The 20,486-nt window shown below is 34.2% G+C and overlaps 1 protein-coding gene across 13 annotated transcripts in view; it reads left to right on the plus strand.

Annotated features, from left to right (window-relative positions):
• The window catches only part of CCSER1 (coiled-coil serine rich protein 1), a 1,267,249-nt gene that overhangs the window by 677,604 nt on the left and 569,159 nt on the right, over positions 1 to 20,486 (plus strand). For 8 of the 13 annotated variants that reach the window (XR_010840963.1, XM_059067337.2, XM_059067340.2 and 5 more), the window contains one exon: positions 18,557 to 18,634. The exons of 2 other annotated variants lie outside the window; for them this stretch is intronic. Coding sequence is in view for 10 of the 11 variants with exons in the window: in XM_059067337.2 (XP_058923320.1) it covers positions 18,557 to 18,634 (78 nt within the window). In the remaining variant the exon portion in view is untranslated. Of the gene's footprint in view, positions 1 to 15,468; positions 16,169 to 18,556; positions 18,635 to 20,486 lie in introns of those variants that run through there. 3 more of the 13 variants (XM_067035512.1, XM_067035513.1, XM_059067354.2) reach the window with 2 other exon arrangements.

The following is a 20,486-nucleotide window of genomic DNA, read 5'->3' on the forward strand; positions in this document are numbered from 1 at the left end:
AGGATACAAAATTAATATACAGAAATCTGTTACATTTCTATATACTGACAGCAAAATATCAGAAAGAAAAATTAAGGAAACATTTCCATTTACCATCACATCAAAAAGAATAAAATACTTAGGAATACACCTACCTAAGGAGGCAAAAGACCTGTACTCTGAAAACTATAAGGTACCAATGAAAGAAACTGAAGATGACACAGATGGAAAGATGTAACATTATTGGATTGGAAGAATCAACACTGTCAAAATGACTATACTATCCAAGGCAATCTACAGATCCAATGCAATCCCTATCAAATTACCAATGGTATTTTTCACAGAACTAGAAAAAACATTTTTTTAGTTTGTTTGGAAAGACAAAAGGCCCCGGATAGCCAAAACAACCTTCAGAAAGAATAATGGAACTGGAGGAATCGGGCTCCCTGACTTCAGACTATACTATGAAGCTATGGTAATCAAGAGTATAGTACTGTCACAAAAAAGACACAAAGATCAATGCAATAGTATAGAAAGCCCAGAAATAAACCCAGGCACTTACAGTTAATTTATGACAAAAGTGGCAAGAATATAGAATGGAGAAAAGACAAGTCTCTTCAATAAGTTGTGCTGGGAAAACTGGACCAGCTACATGTAAAAGAATGAAATTTGAATGTTGTCGAATACCATATACAAAAAGCAACTCAAAATGGATTAAAGACCAGATACTGTAAAACTCTTACAGGAAAACATAGGTGGAACACTCTTTGACATAAATTGCAGTAATATTTTTGGGGACCTGTCTCCTATTGTAATGGAAACATACTACTCTTGATAGAGCCCTCACCCCTTCCATCAGCTGTACAGCTAGCAAAGTGGTGTCTTACTCAGGAGCTGGGCTCTAAAATGGCTCATGGTGAACAATTAGCCAAAAATTTTTAGAAATACTTTTATTTGTAAGTATACAAAATGATACAATATATATTAAAATTCATTTTTTGTGTCTCTATAGAGTAAAAGAATGAACTCAGTTTAATTTGCATAGTTAAATATGCTATAATTACTGATGGATGAACTAATAAATTATAGATATTCATTAAATATTTGTTCAGATCAATTCAAGCCAGCTTTAAATGTCTTTGTGTAGCGTTTCTGTTGACAAGATGAATAAACAGACATCCAAAGCAACTAAGCAGTTGGTATAGTCACACATAATCCCTTCAGATTCTCTGTTTTAGTAGATTTCGCTGTTCACATATACATTTGTGGGATTATATTTTATTTTTACTTTTGCTTATGAGTGTGCTGAAGGCAATTTAAAGGACAACACATTTTATGACATTCAGAATTTCTTGAGTTTGCCAGGAAAATTTGATCTGTGTGTATAGTGTATCTGGTGAAGTTTGATTCATGACACCCATTGTTTCCTAGCTGATTGTCAACCTGTAACGCTGTGCTGATTCTGCAAGTCCTTGGTGATCGTTTTCTTGTCTCCCTTGCGCTTGTCCTTCTGGAATGCTGTCATCAGCATGTTGCTGTTAATGAATGACTACCTTGAGTTTTGTGTCACTTCTCAGTTCATTATAGGAATTCTTATATACATTAAAATTAAAGCAATACCATAAAATAAAAAGCTCACAATCCCCTTTTTGAAGAAAAGTGACTCTTTTCTTCAAACCAGGAATCTGATTTTTAAACCATAATGAGAAAATAAGCAGGGTATTATATCCTGACCTTCCTAAGTAAAAATATCAAACCAGAAAAAGCTAGAGGAATCTTTGCCATGCTTTCAAAGATGTCGATCTCAATATTGCAGGCAGTCAGGTTTCTTCTTTTGATAGCTTTTTTTTCAATAGGAAAAATGTTCAAGGTTCTATGGTTGTCATATTGGTCAACACTAATAAAACTCTCCTAGAACTTCCCAGTAACTATATTAAAACTCCATTTTTACAAATTGATTCTGTGTGTGTGTGTGTGTGTGTGTGTGTGTGTGTGTGCGCGCGCGCATGTGTGAGAGGGAGGCTTAAAAGGGACAATAAACATCCTTCTTTTCCCTCCTAAATTCAGAATTAATTGCAAAATAGAAGATTCAGAGAGATTGAATTATAACATAATACAATCCAAATCTGGCTTGGAATGCAGCCGTGTAAGCATCCAATACATTCTCATCTGAACTGAAGTGCCCCACTGGAGTTGCTGACCAAAATGGAAAATTTCAGACCTCTCCCCCAGGGCCAGAATCTGTAAGCTTATGTCTGGACAAGCTGAGATTTCATCCGGTGGACAGGCCGTGCCAGTAAGAAGGAGAGCTTGTTTGTCTATCCCAAGGTCATCTACCAGTTTATGAATGCAGAGAAGTGAATGAGAGGTAGGGAAAGAAACCAGAAGAGTATTTCCATCCGAAGTGCCCTCATGCAGATACGGGCCAGGGCAGTGTGGAGGGTCCCATGACAATTAGAAAGTGGGTGTTACAGACTGGGATGTCATTAATGAGGGAATGTTTGGGACTTGAAGTATCAAAAATATTCTTCTGGGCCTGATTTTCTATAGAATACATTTCTACATTCATTATTTTTTCCCTAATTTACCATTATTGGAGGAATCACCTCATTAATTTCTCACTGACAATATAAAATTCAGGCAAGAGTAAAGATGGAGTACATCAGGTTTTCTTGGAAAAAAAAAATCCTAATCTATCCATGAAAATATTTCTTACCTGATGTTACAGCATCAAATCCTCAGACACAGACATGTTTGATTTGCATCTATTTTCTTTTTTGACTACACCCTGTGGCATGCAGGATCTTAGCTCCCCAACCAGGGATCGAACCTGCACCTCTTGCAGGGGAAGCACAGTGTCTTAACCACTGGACCACCAGGGAAGTCCTATACCTATTCTTTAATGTCCTCAGTTTTGTCTTTCTGCTTCCTTTCCTCTTACCCTATTTTTTTTTGTCTTAAGGAATTTATACAGCCTAGAAATACTAGAATAACCCCTTAGTTTATATATCATTTCCAATCTGTCCCCACTTAAATTTATATACTATGCAAATGCCAGAAAATTTACTGGACTTGTCATGTCACTAATACTAAATTTCCTATAGCAAGTGGTTCTGCAGTATGTCGAGCTCACCAGGTGGTCTCCAATGAATCCTCTCAAACCTCATGCCTCATCTCTCATTCACCTACTCCTTCATTTGTTAAAAAACAATATTGAACACCTAGAATGTGCCGAACGCTCCATTAGACAATGTGATGTCAATATGGCTCTAAATAGACGTGATCCTTGCCATGAGGAACTTACATGCTAATGCAGAAGACAGACCAATAACAGGCAAACAGCCAAATAAAAAGTAATTGAAATGAAAATTTAGTATATATTTAAAAAGAAAAGAGATTAAAAGAGAATTACCTGGAGATGGGAGTCTACCTTAAATAGGGTATCTCTAAGGCAGTAATAACACCTAATATGAAGAACATTCCAGATGGAGGAAATAGCATGTTCAAAATTCAAGTGTGAAAAATCTTGGTTCACTCCAGCAACTGGAAGAAGATGAGTATGAGTCACTTTTCAAGAAGACTGGTATGAGATGAAGTTAGAATAATAAATAAGGGCCAGGAGAGGCAGAAGCTGTACATCATGGTAAAGGTTTACTTTCTATTATGTAGACCAGAACTGCTTGATAGAAATATAAAACATGCAACAAATGGTAATCATTTATATAATTTAATGTTTCAAATACACTTTGACTACTACGCTGTTACTTGTAGATAAGATGGGGTGGAGAAAGTATGGGTGAAGACAGGAATACCAGTTAGGAGGCTGTATTAGTCTCCTTTGGCTGCTGTAACAAAGTACCATAAATTGCCTGACTTTAAAAAAACAGGAAAAAAAACAATGAACAGAACTTTATTCTCTTTCAGTTCTAGAGACAAAAGTCTTAATATCAAGGTGTCAGCAAGACTGTGTTTCCTCCGAGAGCTCTAGGGAAGAATACCTCCTCATCTCTTCTAGCTTCTAGTGGTTGCTGGCAATCATTGTGTTTGCCTGGTTACAGATACATCATTCTCATCTCTGCCTCTGTCTTCATATGGCTTTCTCTCCTGTGTCCAAATGTCTCTCTTCTTATAAGGGCACCAGTCCCATTGTATTTATTACCCATCTTAATCCAGTACAATCTCATTTTAATTTGATCACATCTTCAAAGATCTTATTTCCAAATAAGGTCACATTCACAAGTTCCAGGTAGACAAGAATTTGGGGAGAACACTGTTCAACACAATACAGAGGCTAGAAGTAAAAGACAGTGGTGGCTTGTGCACACCTGGCACACATGTATGCTCTATTCCCTTACTCATCCCCAGGTAGTGGCAGTAAATATAAAAGGAAGAATTGACTGTGATATAAAATTTTAATTAACAGGTATCTTGAATGTGAAGGGGCCAAGCCCAAATAATCTGGGTGGTATTTCTCAATCACAGCTTCTCTCATGTCTTTTCTGATCCGTCACTAAATGCCTACCATTTTAACAGGAAATTCATGCCCCTAGCTTCTAAAGGATCTAGCTCTAAGGCATCTCCTTCAAATCCCTTTTTATATGTCTTTTAAAATTAGCTCCACCTTATTGAGAAGAGTACGAAATCAGAAGAAATTGATTAGTCTGTTAAAAGCACCAAAGAAATGAATTATATATTTGTTTAATCTACCATTACTCAAACTATGCCGGTATTTATATATAGTATAATGTGCTTTTTGAAAAAAAATCTGAAAACTAGAAGAGTATTGTTAGAATTGAAACAGAAAACATCATTCAGTTCTAGTTGAGAAAAAGAGTCTGTATGCTCTACATCTAGAATGTGGTATGCAGTTAACTGGGTACAATATCTCCACCAATTTCAATTGCCAAAGTTATAGAAATTCTCAATTTACATTTTTGATTCATCTATTTTTAAGTGATCTAAACTCTTCTTAAATCTAGGTGTATGTTCCTTTTGTACAATCTTTTATGGGTAATGAGCTCCATACATTTAAAATATGCTGTGTAATGGTATGTCCTCTGATTTCTTTAAAAAAATCACCTCCATTGCAATTTGAAGTGGTGGGTTATGGAGATGTCAAGTAATTTCCAATGAGTCTGGCCTGTAATACAAATGTCTCTTACGTAAGTTGAAGCACAATAGTGACCAGTGCAGCTGTTAAGTATACAGCTAATGCTAACACTTTTAATTTAAATTCTGGTGTTTGTAGTTGAAACTGGGTAGTGAGTGCATAGGGATTCTTTGTGTTACTGTCCATATGGTTTGTTATATGTTAGCAATTTTCCATGACAAAAAAGTGAGAAAATATTAATACATTTTAATATCTTCCTGACAGTTCCAAGAAATTTTATGTTCTATGTGAGGAGGTTTGATTTGCTTGGTCACTGTTGTACTTGTTTATAATTCTACTGATGTCTTTAGTGATACGCCCTCATTAATGGTAGGTGAAAATAATCAATGTGCTCTGTAATGTTGCTTTTTCTTTCCTGAGTTCATCCTTGGACTGGCATCATTAAGAACTTCCAATAATTTTCCCTTGGTTTTTATTCTTTATATTTAAATAATCTTATATTATTGACACTGAAGTCCTTTATAAGATGATTCTCAAATTCTTTTTCATCCACCCGATATCTAGTTGAAACTTGACTCAGAACACTGAATTTTCTTGTGTTGAATTATACTGCTTTTAAATTTTTAAAGTTAACTTTTCTCCTCCTATAGAGCGTCAATCTTTCAATACTATTTTTCTTTCCATAAACTTAATCTTTAAATCCATGATTTAGAATCTAAATTTATGATTATACTCTTTTAAGCAATCTTTGTATACTTTTTATATGTTTAAGGTATTCCTTTTCCTAATTCTAATCTACTCTTTGCAAAACTTTCTTTTGCAAACTTTGTATAATAACAGCCTCAGGTATGTGTTCATATAGTGGTGCTGTATTTGAAATCCCACTTCTCAGGTGGGACTTGATCCCAGCCAAAACTCAGATTGGGACTTGAACACAAAGTCTGGGTTCAGATTGGGATTTGAACCCATGATCCCTGAATTAGGAGGGGACTTGACCCACTGTCTTTTAATGGAAACTTCTCACCTGGTGTCAGGATTTACTGAAGCTCCGGTTCTTTTGTCTCACCGCAGAAAGAATTCAGTGTGAGGCAAAGTGGCAGGCAAAGAGTGAGTTTCTTAGCATCGGATGTTTGTGAGAGATGGAAGTGGGCTGGCAAGGGAGCACAGCAGCCCTGAGAACAAAGGGGGCTACATTTTTACAATCAAAGGAAAAGTAGGTGGGGGAGAAGACTACTTTCTTCCTCATTCTTGGGCAAACATCAAGACTTAAATCCTTAATTCTCCTTTGGTCTTATATGGTGTAATGGGGACTGTGGTGATGCTATTTAAATCATATGCATATTAGCAAAACGGAGGTAACATATACTAAAATATGGTAGTTAACCTCAGGTTTTGGTATAATGTCCCATTTCACCTAGTTTTCTTCTTTCCACTTTCACCTATATTTCTGTCTTGGCTACATGCAGAAATGCTACTCTTCAAGCACTATTAACTCTCTGACTTCATGTTATTAGATTCAGAACCCATATCTATTGTCTTGTGTTTCAACTATCAGGATTTTGTGGTTTGAGTGTGTCTGGTGCTTGAATGCACCTGGTCTTCCTTCAAGGTAGTGTGGATTGTTGCTAGGTTATGGTATTCTTTTCTTGAGTGGTCATTAGCTTACAACAGTTTCCCGAACTCCCTTAAAATTCCCTTTCTGTCCTTAATCTCCTAGTAGGATTTCTAAACTGACTAATTATCCTACTCTATCCTGATCATAATCACTATTACATACATTTCCTATTTCAACCTCTGTTAATTTTATTAATAAGAGTACATTTCCTTTTTTCCCCATGTTAATTTATTTTTTTCTTAAATTTAATTTTTATTTTATATTGTAGTATAGTTGATTTACAATGTTGTGTAAGTTTCAGGTGTACAGCAAAGTGATTCAGTTATACACATACATATACCCATTTTATTTCAGATTATTTTCCCATATAGGTTATAACAGAATATTGAGTAGAGTTCCCTGTGCTGTACAGTACGTCCTTGTTGATTATCTATTTATGTATAGTGGTGTGTATATGTTAATCCCAACCTCCTAATTTATCCCTCCTCCCTACTTTTCCCCTTGGGTAACCGTAAATTTTTTATTGAAGTCTGTGAGTCTGTTTCTGTTTTATAAAGAAGTTCATTTGTATCATTTTTTTAAGATTCCACATATAAGTGATATATGATATTTGTCTTTCTCTGTCCGACTTACTTCATATGATACTTACTTAGTATGATAATCTCTAGGTCCACCCATGTTGCTTCATTCTTTTTATGGCTGAGTAATATTACAGTGTGTGTGTGTGTGTGTGTGTGTGTGTGTGTGTGTGTGTGTACACCACGTCTTCTTTATCCATTTCTCAGTTGATGAACATTTAGGTGGCTTCCATGTCTTTGCTATTGTAAATAGTGCTGCAGTGAACATCATGGTGCATGGATATTTTCAAATTATGGTTTTCTCTGTATATGTGCCCAGGAGTGGGATTGCTGGATCATATGGTAGTTCTATTTTCAGTTTTTTTAAGGAACCTCCATACCATTCTCCATAGTGGTTGTATCAATTTACATTCCCACCAACAGTGTAGGAGGGTTCCCTTTTCTCCACACCCTCTCCAGCATTTACTGTTTGTAGACTTTTTGATGATGGCCAATCTGATCAGTGTGAAGTGATTCCTCATTGTAGTTTTAATTTGCATTTCTCTAATAATTCGAGATGATCATCTTTTTATGTGCTTTTAGGCCATCTCTATGTCTTTTTTGGAGAAATGCCTATTTAAATCCTCCACCCATTTTTTAATTGTATTGTTTGTTTATTTGATATTGAGGTGCATGAACTGTTTGTAAATTTTGGAGATTAATCCTTGTCAGTTGCATCATTTGCAAATATTTTCTCCCTTTCTGTGGGTTGTTTTTATGTTTTGCTTATGGTTTCCTTTACTGTGCAAAAGCTTTTCAGTTTAATTAGGTCCCATTTGTTTATTTTTGTTTTTATTTTCATTAGGAGATGAATCCAAAAAGATACTGCTGCAATTTATGTCAAAGCATGTCCTGCCTATGTTTTCCTCTAGGAGTTTTATAGTATCTTGTCTTACATTTAAGTCTTTAATCCATTTTGAGTTTATTTTTCAGTATGGTGTTAGAGAATGCTCTAATTTCATCCTTTTACATGTAGCTGTTCAGTTTTCCCAGCATCATTTATTGAAAACACTGTTTTTTCTCCATTGTATGTTCTTGCCTCCTTTGTCATAGATTAATTGACCATAGGTGTGTGAATTTATTTATGGGCTTTCTATCCTGTTCCATTGAATGTATATTTCTGGTTTTGTGCTGGTACCATACTGTTTTGATTACTGTATCTTTGTAGTATAGTCTGAAGTCAGGGAGCCAGCTCTGTTCTTCTTGCTTTCGATTGCTTTAGCGATTCAGGATCTTTTGTGTTTCCATGCAAATTTTAATATTTTTTTGTTCCAGTTATTTGAAAAATGTCATTGGTAATTTGATAGGGATTGCATTGAATCTGTAGATTGCCTTGGGTAGTATACTCATTTTCACAATATTGATTCTTCCAATCCAAGAACATGTTCTATCTTTCCATCTGTTTGTGTCATCTTCAGTTTCTTTCATCAGTTCCTTATAGTTTTTGGAGTACAGGACTTTTGCCTCCTTAGGTAGGTTCATTCCTAAGTATTTTATTATTTTTGATGCGATGGTGAATGAGATTGTTTCCTTAATTTCTACTTCTGATCTTTCATTGTTAGTGTATAGAAATAAAACAGATTTCTGTGTATTAATTTTGTATTCTGCAACTTTACCAAATTCATTGATGAGCTCTAGTAGTTTTCTGGTGGCATATTTGGGATTTTCTATGTATAGTATCATGTCATCTGCAAACAATGACAGCTTTACTTCTTTTCCAGTTTGGATTCCTTTCATTTATTTTTCTTCTCTGATTGCTGTGGCTAGGACTTCCAGAATTATGTTGAATAAAAGTGGTGAGAGTGGACATCCTTCTCTTGTTCCTGATCTCAGAGGGAATGTTTTCAGCTTTTCCCCAATGATTATGATGTTAGCTGTGGATTTGTCATATATTGCTTTTATTATGTTGAGTTATATACCCCCTATGCCCACTTTCTGGAGAGTTTTTTTTTATCATAAATGGGTGTTGAATTTTATCAAACACTTTTTCTGGATCTATTGAGATGATCATGTTTTTTCTTCAGTTTGTTAATCTGATGTATCACATTGATTGGTTTGCAAATATTGAAAAATCCATGCATCCCTGGGATAAATCCCATTTGATCATGGTGTATGATCCTTCTAATGTATTGTTGTATTTGGCTTGCTAGTATTTTGTTGATGATTTTTGCATCTGTGTTTGTCAGTGATATTGGCATGTAAAATTGTGTGTGTGTGTGCGCGTGTGTGATATCTTTATCTGGTTTTGGTATCAGAGTGATGGTGGCCTCATAGAATGAGTTTGGGAGTGTTCCTTCCTTTGCAATTTTTTGGAATAATTTGAGAAGGATAGGTGTTAACTCTTCTCTAAATGTTTGATAGAATTTGCCTGTGAAGCCATTTGGTTCTGGACTTTTGTTTGTTGGGAGCTTTTAAATCACTTATTCAGTTTCAGTACTGGCAATTGGTCTGTTCATATTTTCTGTTTCTTCCTGGTTCAATCTTGGAAAATTGTATCTTTCTAAGATTTGTCCATTTTCTAGGTTGTGTATTTTATTGGCATAGAATTGCTTGTAGTAATCTCTTACAATCCTTTGTATTTCTGTGGTGTCTGTTTTAACTTCTCCTTTTTTCATTTCTAATTTTATGGATTTGAGCCCTCAACCTTTTTTTCTTGATGAGGCTAGCTAAAGGTTTATCAATTTTATTTATCTTTTCAAAGAACCATCTTTTAGTTACATTGATTTTTTTTCTGTTGTTTTCTTCATCTCTATTTCATTTATTTCTGCTCTGGTCTTTATAATTTCTTTCCTTCTACTAACTTTGGATTTTGTTTGTTCTTCTTACTCTAGTTGGTTTAGGTATAAGGTTAGGTTGTTTATTTGAGATTTTTCTTGTTTCCTGAGGTAAGAGTCTATTGATATAAACTTCCCTCTTAGAACTGCTTTTGCTGCATCCTGTAGGTTTTGGATCTTCGTGCTTTCTTTTTCATTTGTCTCTAGATATTTTTTGATTTCCTCCTGGATTTCTTCAGTGATCCATTGGGTATTTAGTAACATACTATTTAACCTCCACATGTTTTTGTTTTTTTACAGTTTTTTTTCCTGTAATTGATTTCTAATCTCATAGCACTGTGGTCAGAAAAGATGCTTTATATGATTTCAGTTTTCTCAAATTTACCAAGTATTCTGCTGCTTTTGGATGGAAAATTCTATAAATATCAGTTAAGTCCATCTGGTCTAATCTGTCCTTTAAGTCCTGTTTTTTTTTTATATATTTTCTATCTGGATAATCTGTCCACTGATGTAGGTAGGGTGTTAAAGTCCCCTACTATTATTGTGTTACTGTCAGTTTCTCCTTTTATTGCTATTAGCATTGCCTTATATATTGAGGTGCTCCTATGTTGGGTGTATACATATTTACAATAGTTATATCTTCTTGGATTGATCCCTTGATCATTATGTAGTGTCCTTCCTTGTCTCTTTTTACTGTCTTTAAAGGTTTTTTTTGTCATATATGAGTAATCCTACTCCAGCTTTTTCTTGATTTCCATTTGCATGGAATACCCTTTTCCATCCCCTCACTTTCAGTCTGTATGTGTCTCTAGGTCTGAAGTGGGTCTCTTGTAGACAGCATATATACATGGGTCTTTTGTATGCATTCAGCTAGTCTCTGTCTTTTGGTTGGAGCATTTAATCCATTTACATTTAAGGTAATTATTGATATGTATGTTCTTATTACCATTTTATTAATTGTTTTGGCTTTGTTTTTGTAGGTCTTTTTTCTTCCCTTCCTCTTTTGTCCTCTTTGGATTTGATGACTATCTTTAGTGTTGTGTTCGGATTGCTTTTTCTTTTTTGTGTGTTTATCTATTGTAGATTTTGGGTTTGTGGTTCCCATGAGGTTTTGATATAGCAGTCTGTATATATACACAAGATTCTTTTAAGTTTCTGGTCTTGTAATTTCAAATGCATTTTCAATATCCTGCATTTTTAGTCTCCTCACAATTGCTGGGGTATTTTTTGTTTGTTTGTTTGTTTGTTTTTTTTGTAAATCGCTGGTTTTGATATCATATTTCTTTGTGGATGATCTCCTACCTTTATTGTATGTTTGCCTTTACTGGTGAGCTTTCCTATTTGTAATTTTCTTGTTTCTAGTTGTGGCCTTTTTTTTTTTCCATCTAAATGATTTCCTTTAGCGAATGTTGTAAAGCTGGTTTGGTGGTGCTGATTCTCTTAGCTTTGGCTTGTCTGTAAAGTGTTTCAATTTCTCTGTCAAATCTGAACTAGAGCCTTGCTGGGTAGGGTATTCTTGGTTGTAGGTTTTCCCTTTCATCCCTTTAAATATATTGTACCACTCCCTTCTGGCCTTCCCAGTTTCTGCTGAAAAATCAGCTGATAACCTTATGGGGATTCCCTTGTATGCTATTTTTTGCTTTTCTCTTGTTGCTTTTAATATTTTATCCTTGTCTCTAATTTTTTTCAGTTTGATTAATATGTGTCTCAGCATGTTTCTCCTTGGGTTCATCCTGTATGGGACTCTCTGAGCTTCCTAGGCCTGATTGTATGTTTCCTTTCCCATATAGGGAAGTTTTTTCCTATTAATCTCTTCAAATATTTTCTCAGGCCCTTTCTCTCTTCTCCTTTAGGACTCCTATAATGTGAATGTTGGTGAGTTTAATATTGTCCCAGAGGCCTCATAGAGTGCTCTCATTTCTTTTCATTCTTTTTTCTTTATTCTGTTCTGCAGAATAAAGCAGTGATTTCCACCAATCTGTCTTCCAGCTTACTTATTTGTTGTTCTGCCTCATTTCTACTATTGATTCCTTCTACTGTGTTCTTCATTTCAGTTATTGTATTGTTCATCTGTTTGTCTTTGTTAAACATTTCTTGTATCTTCTTGGACTGTGCCTTCAGTCTTTTTCGGAAATCTTGAATTTTCTTTACTATCTTTACTCTGAATTCTTTTTCTGGAATATTGCCTATCTCTACTTTATTTCGTTGTTCTTCTGAGATTTTATCTTTTTCCTTCATCTGGAACATATTTTTTTGCCATCTCGTTTTGTCAGACTTTCTCTGTTTGTGGTCTCCATTCCTCAGGCTGCAGGATTGTAGCTCCTCTCACTTCTGTTGTCTGACCCCTGGTGGGTGAGATTGGTCCAGGGGCTTGTGCAGGCTTCCTGGTGGGAGGAACTTTTGCCTGCTCAGTGGTGGGTGGAACTGGATGTTATCCCTCTGGTGAGTAGAGCTATGTCACGGGGTATGTTTAGAGGCAGCTGTGGGATCAGGACAAATTTAGGGAGCCTGTCTGCTGATGGGTGGAGCTGTGTTCCCACCCTGTTGGTGGTTTGGCCTCAGGCATAGGAGCACTGGAACCTGCAGGCTGTTGGGTGAGGCCAGATCTCAGTGCCAAAATGGTGACCTCCAGGAGAGTTCATGCCAATGAATATTCACTGGGGCCTCTGCCACCAGTGTCCTTGCCCTCATGGTGAGTGGCAGTCAACCTTCACCTCCTTGGGAGATGCTTCAAGCCCTGCAGTAGGTGCGGCCCAGGCTCCTATGAAGTCACTGCTTTGCCCTGGGTCCCAGTGCATGTGAAACCTTGTGTGCACCCTCCAAGAGTCGATTTTCTGTTTCCCCCAGCCCTCTGGGGCTCCTGCACTCAAGCCCAACTGGCCTTCAAAGCCAAATGCTCTGGGGGCTCCTCCTCCCAATGCCAGACCCCCAGGCTGGAGAGCCTGGCGTGGGGCTTAGAATTCTCACTCCTGTGGGAGAGCCTCTGCAATATATTTTCCAGTTTGTGGGCTGCCCACCCAGGGGGTATAGGATTTGATTATATTGTTAAAGCACCTCTGCCACTGTCAGGTCATGGCTTCTTCTTTGTCTTTGGATGTAGAATATCTCTTTTGGTAGATTCATGTCTTTTTTGTTGATGGTTCTTCAGTAGTTAGTCGTGATTTCGGTGTTTGGGTGAGAGGAAGTGAGCTCAAGTCCTTCTACTCCACCATCTTGTCTGTACCCTCAAGAGTATGTTTCCTCTTGTCGTAGATTATAAATCTAACGACTGCAAGTAGGCCTGTTCTGTTTATTAAAAAGTTATCTGCTTTTCGTCTTGAATCTCACAAACTTCTTTGTAGGTAATTAAAATAATTTAAAATAAACAAGTTATTTCTTAGGATTATTTAATATTTTCTTTTCAGCTTGTTTACTGCACTTCATTTGACATTCATAGTTTTTTAAAAGCTCTAGGAAATGATAGATGTTCATATCTAAGGTAAATGATGTAGATTAATAAAATGGTAGAGTTTAAAATATTTATAATTTTTTGTTAATATGGTATCTAATAATGCAAATAAATACAAATAAATTCTAAAATAAAAGTAAATAACTTCCAGTTCCCTTAAGCTCCTTAGTCACTTGAGGCTTTATTTTAAAAGCCAGTTTTACTGGCTTTGTGATTATTTTGTCTTTTTTTTTTTTACACATTTCCTCCTCCTCAATCCTTCCTCAATGACATGTGCTTGCATGTGCACACATGAAAGTACAAAAATGTACATATATCAGTGGAACCTATTATATCTTTGATCAGGCATTTCATAGATATGTATGTATGATTAGTGAAATTTAAATTTAAGAAATTAGGAGCTAGCCTTTTTATATTGACAACATATACTGTAGAGGCAGTTTCTGTGACTGACCAGCACATAAAACACTCACACTCTCACACTCTCACACACACACACACACACACACACACACACACACACACACCAGAAATGATTCTAGCAGCTTAAGCAGAATGTACTGTTAGATTATTACTCTGCTTGAACTGATCCTATTGTTAAAGGATTTCATGCCTTTCAACATTTAGTTTTTATTTCAGTTTCCTTTTTTGCATCTTTCAATTTTATGTTTTAACTCTATATTAACTTTATCATTTTATTCCTGACTCATGCTCCAAAATGCTTTGCTGGTTATAGTAATGTATGTTTTATGGGATTGTAGCTCTTACAGGAAATAAACTGATAAATCTTAAGTGTACTTAAACTGTTTTCACAGTAAAGCTGAATTACTTAGTAGAATTCATAAGAGAACATAGGCAGGATGAACATCAAGAGCAGTGTTATTATCATATTAGCTGTATAGCAACTTTGCATTTCGTATGTGTCCTTGCATATATGAAATGGGAGCAACAGTACCACTTGTAAGCTTTTCCAGAGTCAGAATATCTTTATAGAAAGTACACTTGGGTTTGGAGACAGATAAAGTTTTCCAACTTGCCTGTTTCACTTAATAGCCTGTGTGTCCTTTAGCAACTGATTTCAACTTCCTAAGTGCCAGTTTCCTGTTCTTTTGAAAAGGGACATAAACAGACATTGTGCATTCTTGAGAGGATTCATATAAATTACTTGGTACAGTGCCTGGCATATAACTATATTCTGTTAATGGCATCTATTATTGTTAGTAATAGTTGTAGTGGTAAAGATTACAGAAGTAGAGGGAAATGTGAATATAAGTAACTACTCTTAGTAAGTTTGTAAACTATGCATGTTTTCTTTGGTTTATGTGCACTCATTTATGGTAGCAGGCTTTTACTATACAGATGTTATATTACTCTTCATGTCAGATGAAATTATTTGGAAATTTAGAGAGAAAATCATTATATATTTTTAAATTCATATAGCAATATTATGTAAAATCCACATCTTCCACATTTTCAAAAGTCAGATTAGTCAGCAGTGTAAAAACAGCAAATATAAATAATGAAATTCCTCTTTTTCATCCCATTTTGGTTACATTTTTCCACAGAATATGCTAGTTATTTTTCTTTTTGTTAATTCTAAGTGCACATGTTTTATGAATCTGAAATTTAAAAAAAAGGATGTGTTTTGCTAAGAATTATTGATATTGTCATTGCTTGGAAAGGAAAATTTAAACAATTAGATATTTTGTTTGGGGGATAGAATTATTTATAAAGTGTATCTATCTAAAGTTGAGTTGTTTCAATACTCCTCTGTCCCTCTGAGAGGGGTTAGAAGAAGGTATTGCAATGTTTGCTTACATAGGAAAATACTGAAAGAAAGCCATGTTAGATCACATGTATGTGTAAATTTACTGATGGTCCAGAAAAATAAAGTTTAATGTACTTCAATTGTTTCTCTTTTCCAGGTTGCTTCCTTCTAATTCTGTCTTTTATACAAGGTGAAAAGAAGTATTTAAATAAGTTCTGTTGTAATTTAGTTAAAATATTCTTATGGCCTTTCACTGTAAAATAATATTTAAAAAATTAAGGTAACTCTAAAATCCTTTGATATAGAATTCTATCCTTTGTGGCATGGACTTGATTTACCACTCTAGTCTCATTTCACACTATTGTCCCTTTCATTGTCTCTCCTTAGGCAAGTTTGAACTAGTAGCTGTTTTTACATATCTTTGTCAGGGTCTCTCTGACTTTGAAATATTTGCATATGTCATTGCCTGAGAAAGACCCCTATCCCTTCCACTCCAAGTGGCTAATAATAATTCATGTTTCTCATCTTAGTTGAGAGGTCAGTAGCTTCTGCATTCTAGTTATTTAACTTTCCTATGTTTCCTCTCCAACACATACACATATCTCCAGCTTCTCTATAGTACCTTTACCTTATATACTGAGTACTAATTGTCTTTGATTTCTCTATCTTTCCACACTGGAAGTTTTTTTTTTTTAATAAAAGAAGCTATTTTTTTCCCCTTCATGTCCCCTGTACCTTGAACAATACCCATAATGTGCATTTAATAAAAATTATAGATGAATTAAGGTGTGCAAATACATTTACATCAGAAAGGTGAAATGTCTATTTCTCTATACTGAAATAAATCAATTTTAATCAAATGTTTATTGTGTCAGATCAGTGTGAAAATGAAAATATAATGATGCTTTGTTTCTATTCCTCTATTATATATATAAATATATATAGACAATTAGTATATATTCATTTCTTACATAAATAAAAATTATCTGCAGTTCTATCATCTAGCAATAGTTATTTTTATATTTTCTATTTTATTATCTATAATATTCTTATTATATATTAAATTTGTCAATCCATACATTTCCATCTGTCTTTCAGAAATTCAAAAGACTCATTAAGACTTATCTCCCAACAACTATGTAGTCTTTATTTAACTCTGTTATAGAAATTATCATAGTTTCATAAATTTTCTTCCTACTACATAAAATAAACTTACACTGAATTATTTAATTCTTAATTTTGTGCACCTAAGTCAATTGCAAACGTTTAATTTACTCTCTACATTTGAATATGGCATACAAGTGTATACATAATAAATAATTCAAATATATATTTGTTGTGGAAATGCCTGCAAAAGGGAATAGCATTGAATTTTTCATTAGAAATATCTGTGATTTTTTTCTTTTAAAACTTCTGAAGGTAACTATTCTTTATTTAGGGTTTATTTGTTTTGCTTTTATTAGGCTTTTGGTTAATGAAGCTTTGTGAGTTTTTCATTTATCTTGATTTAAATTTCCTTAGTCTTAAAACTCAGGCCAATGGACCAGAGTTTACCAGTCCTTTTCAACTCCTATCTTTAGAGTGGAAGCCCTTGAAAATAAAAAATATGGGGAAAGCATAATGCAAGTATTTGCTATCTATTCCTCCCCACTGTATGCAGTAGTGTAGTTTCTGATTCATATACAAACATTTATATACATACAGATTTATAACTTATTTTTCTAATACTTATGACTCCAACCCATTTCAGCCATTTTTCTAAACAACCATTCACTGAGAGCAAATGTTATTTGTTCCTTTACCTGCTACTACCTTTTTGCTCTCTTCCCAGTTCCAAAAGAAGTCTAAATAAATACAACTTGTTATTTCTTGTTTTAAATTTATTTTGGAAAATGTGGCCACATTTTCACTTATTCTTTTAAAACAATTAAAACCTTCCCGATTCACATTACATCTTCTTGAGTTATCTAATCTCCATTTTCATTTTTGTCTGAATAGCAGCACTAGAAGTTTTGTAATAGGGAAGTTAGAAGGTTGGGACATTAATAGTCCATAAAATATTTCTTTGATATATTTCAGTATCAAATTATGTTTACCTAAATTATGTATGTACTTTGTTAAACAGCTTGGATAACTTGAATATCTCAAGAAGAATTTAAAGCAAAGAGAGGGTGAACAGAGAGGGGAAGGGAGGGATGGCAGAGGGGAGGAGAGGAGGAGAGGAAAGACAAGTTTTGTATGTTGGTAGTGAGGTTTGTGATGACCAGTGTATCTTCCTGGAAGAAGTGAAATGATGAGTTAAATCAGTTTTTATCATTAAAATATTATACAACTATTTTATTGACCAAGTAAGGGAAACAAATTCTCCTTTAAAGCAACTTAAGGCAAAAACAGAATCTAGTGGAATCACATGAACTTCTTGGGAAACTTAAGTTACTTAAACTTTGTAAACTGTATTGTTCTCCTTCAAAATGGGTGGTAATAGTAGTAAAACTCCCAAGATGAGATGTGATCATGTGAGTACAGCACTCCCAGCTGTGCCAGACACACAATGAACACATTACAATAATTATGCTCATGATCTCCTTTTAAGTGATACATTTGGTAATAAGAGGACCCCAGCCAGAGGCCAGTCACATTAGTTAATCAGAATTAGTACATTTGCATTTGAGATATGAAATCCCAGACATCCTTCATGCATTATGTCCCTTAGTTATAACAGGATTGGAGTCATGTCAGATCCCTTAAACAGCAGATTTCTAAATGTGTAGATTCCAGAAGGAGACAATTAAGAAGCAAAAAAATAAAGATAAAAAAATATAAACATACTAAATGGAATACACTGGATGGTATTAGTTATTGAAGATGTTTTGGATTTTAAATGTAAATGCTCTGAAACGAGATCCGCAAAATCCTATCAATTTAATTTACCAAACCAAACAAAACACAACAGCTAACAAAAAACAGTATAATCATTTGATCTCACATTTAAGCAAATCATGTTTCTAGCATTCAACCATGATCCTGACTCAGTGGTTCCTGTACTAAAAGAAAAGATGCCAAAGATGGAGTCATTATGACCTGAAATTTAAAGCTCTAAATGTTTAAGCGAAGTATGCACACAAAGAATCATTAATTGTACAGTAACCAAATTTTAATAAGTGGGGAATATTAGTGTAGAAGCACATGACTCACCAACAATGTGTTTTTGGTTTTGCTTTTTTTTTTTTTTTTTTTTTTTGCAGGACAAAGTTCAGCATTTACAGAAGGCTTTTGCTTCAAGAGTAGATAAATCCACACAAACTGAACTTCTAGGCTATGATGTAAGTAGCTATATAAAACCATTTTTATCTTTTTTATTGGTATTCAGACCTCCACAGCTTATTTACTTCTGCTGCTGCTGGGCCCATGCATTGATTTAATAGGATTAATGGTTCACCATTCATCTTTGGCTCTTAAATAATTCCCAAATACCTTCTGGGACTGAAAAAGATAATTACAGGCACCAACTAGCGTACCAGTGTCTTATTAATTTCTTTAAACCAACAACTCTAATACAGTCTTTTGAATTAGTGAATTTGCAGACATGTGGAAGAGACATATTAGAATACTAGGACAATTTATTTTTAAGAGTACTAATTTATTAACTGTTTGATAAAGTTATTATGTTTGCAATCACTAAGGGCCAACCATATCAGTTTTACAGTCTGGCACATAAAAGGAAACAGAACTTTGCAGAGAAATTTACAATACCATTTTAGCCCTTGGGCTTTGGTGCAGGTTGCAGAAAGTAATTTAATTGAAAGTTAGCATTTTGTTCTCAGTGTGAAATACTTGTTGAACTGTCAAAATAGGATTATAAAAGATGTTTTAATACAAGATGGCTTCTAGTAACACTAAATGATCTTGGACAACTTTGATTCAAATGCCTATCTGAAATAAAGCAATGAAATTTTCACTTTGCCTAAGTTCATGACTTTAAATTACCTTTTGATGGAAATATAAGGGAATTATCTTCCTTATCTTTTATCTAACATTTGTGAGAAATCTCATTTTTAAAAAATGCATTAATATTATTTTTACCACTTTATTGACAAGTATTAGTAGAAGAGAGAGAATTTTAAGTTTCATGAAGGGGTATAATGATAAAGTATATGTCTATCTGCATGTCCTTGTGTTTATAACATAAATATGATGTTACCCTTGTGTTGCCTTTCGAAGTATATTAACATATTTAACATAAAGCTGTCTCTATGAGGATATAAACCAAAGTTTTCAATTCCAGAAAAAATTGTTTTCAGATATTTATGTACATTATTTTTTAATTTAAAAAAGCATTAAAAGCTATGCTTTTCTTTTGTTATTCTTTTATATTCATTTAATGTTTATTCTAGATACCTAAATATTCTAGATATCAATATTCTGACTACAATACTTCTTGAATACCAGTGCTTTCTGTTATTTAAATTATGTTAATGTTTAATATTTTTTAAAATAAATGGTTTTTATTAAGTTCAAATGCGGTTTACCACAATAATTCAATAGGTGAGGTAGCTAAGTTATAGCTACTAGCAATTTCCTATGCATTTTAATGCATATCTATGACCCATACTTTTCTTGTTTTTACAAAATTTCTTATATCAATGCTATTTAGTTCTCCAGACATATAAATAAAAATTTTAAAAGCCATGATCATAGTTAATTCTTCATCATTCGTAGCTTCTTTTCATATCTGACAGTGAGCGCTTAATGTATTTTACTGGTTAAAGAGTAATAATTTTTTGGTAGTGAGTCCTTAAAGGACCACCTTGTTCAAGTGTCTGATATGATTTGGGTTAGTCATTAGCATAGAATGATAGGTTCTAAAGATTTCATACTTTATACTTCCTGGTGATATGTTGTAGGACAATCATCAGAATCAGCAAATTAATTACCAAAAATATGCATCTAGAACCCTAGGCCAGTAACTAGATGTAAGTGTCGTAATAGATTTTAGGGCAATTTGTGCTGAACAAACTGGGGAGGGAAATATTTTATATAAACGAAATAGAAATAAGTAAAGCATTTTAAATGTGATAAATTGTGTGACTATTTGGAATATTATTCATCAATAGTATAACTTTTTTCATGACTGAAATATATTTTCTATACTTTTCAATATCTATAAATCATTTT

This window comes from Kogia breviceps, chromosome 6, assembly GCF_026419965.1.
Source record: "Kogia breviceps isolate mKogBre1 chromosome 6, mKogBre1 haplotype 1, whole genome shotgun sequence".
NCBI classification, from domain to species: Eukaryota; Metazoa; Chordata; class Mammalia; order Artiodactyla; family Physeteridae; genus Kogia; species Kogia breviceps.